This window comes from Bombyx mandarina, chromosome 05, assembly GCF_030267445.1.
Source record: "Bombyx mandarina strain Sakado chromosome 05, ASM3026744v2".
Lineage (NCBI taxonomy): Eukaryota > Metazoa > Arthropoda > Insecta > Lepidoptera > Bombycidae > Bombyx > Bombyx mandarina.
In genome coordinates this window covers 16,529,010-16,533,770 of record NC_143212.1, presented here as the reverse complement: position 1 = coordinate 16,533,770, position 4,761 = coordinate 16,529,010, and the positions used below count along the sequence as shown (strand labels likewise).

Here is a 4,761-nt window from a genome sequence, read left to right as displayed (position 1 = left end):
GACACGTCCTTACGGATCCATCAGATCCAATAACCTTTGCACTAGACGCCTTCAGCTCTAGGAGCAGGCTTAGGGACCTCGGTAACCGTACTCGTCGAACTCGACAAAGAGTTCGCCGTGCAACCTAACCCATGAATCAGCTCGCTGAGTTTCTCGCCGGATCTTCTCAGCGGGTCGCGATTCCGATCCGGTAGTAGATTCATTCGCGAAGCAGCTACTCTTGAGTTGTTAGGTCTCCTTCGGAGGCGCTCGGGCAGCTGTTAGCAAATCCCACCCCTCCTGGCTGAGCCTTTGCTCGCCCACCTGTCCTGGTGAAACTGGAAAGGCCTCCGGGCCACCAGTAATCCTTCAATCATAAAAAAAAAAACTATCGTCCGTAAATCGTCTACAGACAACCAATATTTTTTTATTATAATGAACTATATTAACATTACTTATATTAAATGTTGCTATTTTTATTCTTGCTTCTATACGTGTCATGAAATATACGGTTTAGTTTGAAACGTGGTCGTCGTTTGAAGTCGTCGTGGCCTAAAGGATAAAGCGTCCGGTGCATACGTGTTGAGCGATGCACCGGTGTTCGAATCTCAGGCGGGTACCAATTTGTCTAATGAAATACGTACTCAACAAATGATTATGATTGACTTCCACGGTGAAGGAATAACATCGTGTAATAGAAATTAAACTCGCAAAATTATAATTTGCGTAATTACTGGTGGTAGGATCTCTTGTAAGTACGCGCGGGTGGGCGCCACCATCCTGCCTGTTTCTGCCGTGAAGCAGTAATGCGTTTCGGTTTGAAGGGTGGGGCAGCCGTTATAACTATACTGAGATCTTTGAACTTATACTCAAGGTGGGTGACGCATTTACGTTGTAGATGTCTATGGGCTCCAGTAACCACTTAACAGCAGGTGGGCTGTGAGCTCGTTCACCCATCTAAGCAATAAAATATATAAAAACGGAGTAGGTAGTCGCTATTACAGCTGACACAATAAAGAATTTGACCTGAAATTGGATGGTCGTATGGTAATTGGTATCTGTATACTTTAGGGAAAAAAATGTGGAAAACCCTCAATTACTGAAGCTGACTATGGTAATAATCAACCAGGGAACAAGGAAAATGTCAATATGATGGTGCGTATTATTCTCGCCAAAACGGACTAAGCGGAGGTAAATTAGGATGCGTTTTACCTTTGAATTAGACCAGTAACTGCAAAATAAAAAATCACTCCAATACTTCTAAGGTTTTTGAAGGGTTAAACTATAAAAAAATATCTTTGAGACATTACCGTAAAAATTAGGAAAGTCTCATGCATTCGCGAATGCTTTTCATAATGTAAAAGTAAAATTCGGATAATGATACAAAGTTCGAAAAAACAATAGCCTTGTATAGATTCTGCAGGTATGGCGCAAATGATTCGGCCCAAGTACAGAATTAAATAATTATTAGTTCGATTCACCGGTTGCCTTAAAGTCTTCACGTCAAGACTACCCCGTCAATTCAGATTAAGTCTCTTAATTAAATTACCGTAACTTAACTCATAGCTCTTGATTGTTCCATCAACTGGAGCGCGCCAACCAGGAGGTACAATATGTTTACAACCTATTTCGTTCAATGTCCCTAATCTATACTTCTATTATAAAGAGTAAAGATTTGTTTGTTTGTTTGTATTGATAGGCTCCGAAACTACTGAACCGATTTGAAAAATTCTTTCACTGTTTGAAAGCTACACTATTCCCGAGTGACATAGGCTATAATATTTTTTGAAAAAATTAGGGATCTTTACTAAAACTCCAATAATGTAACCCAAGGTGTAAAAAAAATACCTAAAATATTCTTTACATCGCCTGCCCTGCGAAAATGATTGATGATAGAATAAAATAATGTACTACGACTTTGTAGAGCACATTATTAATTACAAAAAGTGTCACGACAGCATATGTCTAACTATTGTAGTTATACCGCAATAAGTGTTCTTTTATTTAAAAAATAAAACAACGTCAAATATCATTGAAATTTTTGTTAAAGACCCGAGCGGAGCCGGAGCGGGCCGCTAGTGTGATATAAGAACGCCTTATTTGAATTGGCGGGGTATTCTTGACATAAAAACTTTTTCGGGTTGAGAGGAAATCGCCGGATTTTCACCTACGTGTTGGGGTCAGTAATGTAGATGGGACACGTCGGATTTGAACCAATCAGGATTGGCAGAAATTATTCGATGCAGACTTGAGGCAAGGTGACGCGTTTCTGTCTCCCCACCACCCTGCCCCCACTGGATGCGGGACCCCAAAATCGGCGGGCTATCCGAAGCCCACCAAGACGGCGCCTACAACTTGTACTCTTGTGATACCCCGCTGGATGGGTGAACCGGCGTGAATCGAAGAGTGTGGTCATCCGTGACCCGGTTTCTCTTTCGTACGACACGTGCAAGGCAACTGAATTACTCCTTGTAGTATATTAGCAGTCAGTGAAAATCCCGTCAAAATTGGTCCAGACGTTTTGGAGTTTATCCGGAACAATCAAACCGACAAAATAAAACAAAGAGAAGTTGCATTTATTATATATATTGTATATACTTCATATTTGCTTAGTCGAAAGTTGTTATTTTAATATTACAAACCAACATTTCTATTTTATTTATTTGCATAGGAAAAATCAAAACGTTTATTGAATGACATGACAACATGAACAATACACAGTGCCTAAAACTGGGTCATATAAACACAATGACTTATGTTATATAGGTATTTTATGAGTCTTCTGTTTTCACTTGATCCTTAGTGTCCAGATGGTTTGTGTCGAGGTCAGGTTGTGGTGTAGTGTTATTTTTGAAATAATCATTGATTTTGTTGTTCACTTCAGCATTCTGTAGTGCATACCTTACATCGATATTCGGTTCATACTTATCATCGCTCTCTGGTACCGTGATCCAAGAGTCTTTGTAATCAAAGCCGCATTTGTAGAGATCGCCGTCATTCGTATCAGAGTTTACATATTTAAAACGGACTGTTAGTTCGTTGTCCTCGTATTCCCAGTGACCTTGACTCGCGTCGACCAGTTTAGGCAGCCTCTTGATCTCCGTGTAGGGCTTCGCTGGCGGTGGTCGGCGCGCGGTTATGTACACGTATCTGTATTTGCTTTTGACGATGATATCATCAGCGGTAACTCCAGGGAGAGGTATGAACAGCGCGTAACTGTAGGTCCCGAACAGTTCACGGGTGCCCGCGTTTTCATAATCGTTGCACAGCCTGCGAAGACGGTCGTCGATTCGCTTCAGGTCCCTGCTCAGGTCTTCGATGAGTTGTTCGTTTATATCCTCTCTGTATTTCTTGAAGCCGGGGCGTTCTGACCACCTGCCCCATTTGCAGCCGAGTTTACCACCATGACGGCACTTGCTGGGCCTCTCGTGACGACATTTATGGGAACGCCCGTGGTGGCAACACGCTACGATAGTTAAAAGAGTCAGAAATAGTAAAAGTTTGAACATTGTGCGATCGCTCCGAATGTTCCGTTCGAACTAATTAAACATCAATCTTGACGGCAGATAAACAAGGTTCTAATGTCAAGGCTCCCAACGTTATTGTTATCAATGTGTGCTTATCAACGGTTACTGAGAAGTTTTCCGTTCAACGATTTTTTTTTTCTAATTATGTTTTGTTTGTTATCTTTAGCCTACGACTGATTGTTGACGCTGACTGACTGTTCCCATAGATACAATAATGTCGCGGCCAGTTTCAAGGGAAATTAAAATCTCAGCTATATTATAATTAACCCCTGGTCTACCTTTCACACGGAATTGGATTGCTTTTTTTTTATTGCTTAGATGGGTGGACGAGCTCACAGCCCACCTGGTGTTAAGTGGTTACTGGAGCCCATAGACATCTACAACGTAAATGCGCCACCCACCTCGAGATATAAGTTCTAAGGTCTCCAGTATAGTTACAGCGGCTGCCCCATCCTTCAAACCGAAACGCATTACTGCTTCACGGCAGAAATAGGCGGGGTGGTGGTACCTCCCCGTGCGTCCTCACAAGAGGTCCTACTACCAGTGTTGTTTCGCGACTGGACGACGGCTTCAACCCGTAGGAACTCACATAAGTCTGTTTCTCAAGGTTAAATTTAGAAAGACTAAAGGACGTGGCATAGAAAGAAAAACTAGAATACTGTTTTCAGCTTAACTAGGACTGAATAATTCTCTATCCGAATCGAAAACATGATAACGGAACATAATAAAATATAGGTTTTTAGTATCGAATCATTAATATAAACTGCTAGGTGTATACAGTTCGCCCTTGAATTTTACGAGCGTTACTTCAAAGGTAATGACATAGTCTGGAAGGCTTTTGGAGGGCAAACATCTATGAAATAACTTTTGTTCCGAGCTCAAACAGGAAAACATGTTCCAATTGTTCCTGTACTGGGGATTAAATCGAATTTTCTGGACCGTCTTTTCAAGATCGGAAAGGTTGGTTTTTGAGAAATTATCGTAGTTGTTTGTAATGGTGGTTAGGTCTGATTAATTGTTTGTAAACACGGTTTTAAGCTGCTTGAAAATAAAATAGCGTATAAATAAATACAAGGGTTCGGTCAGTTTTCGAAATTTGACTCTGTTCACTGATACTTTAAGACTTAAATTCATTATATTTACTTCGTGTTAGATTCATTTTCCATCTCGTTTGTCTGATTATTAACAATTTTTATTTTATTTTTTAATTAAAGTAATAAAACAATTGTACTGCTGGTAGGACGTCTTCAGAGTC

General features: G+C 40.7%; 1 protein-coding gene across 1 annotated transcript; it reads right to left on the bottom strand.

Moving 5' to 3' along the window:
• Positions 1-2,549: 2,549 nt before the first annotated feature.
• On the bottom strand, positions 2,550-3,551 carry LOC114247461 (uncharacterized). Its single transcript, XM_028180440.2, has one exon. The coding sequence runs from the start codon at positions 3,486-3,488 to the stop codon at positions 2,751-2,753; it is 738 nt and encodes a 245-aa protein (XP_028036241.2). The 5' UTR covers positions 3,489-3,551; the 3' UTR covers positions 2,550-2,750.
• Between the last annotated feature and the right edge of the window lie 1,210 nt (positions 3,552-4,761).

Excerpts from the sequence above, each read along its gene's own strand:
- LOC114247461 (XM_028180440.2), bottom strand. The coding sequence starts at position 3,488 with ATGTTCAAACTTTTACTATTTCTGACTCTTTTAACTATCGTAGCGTGT.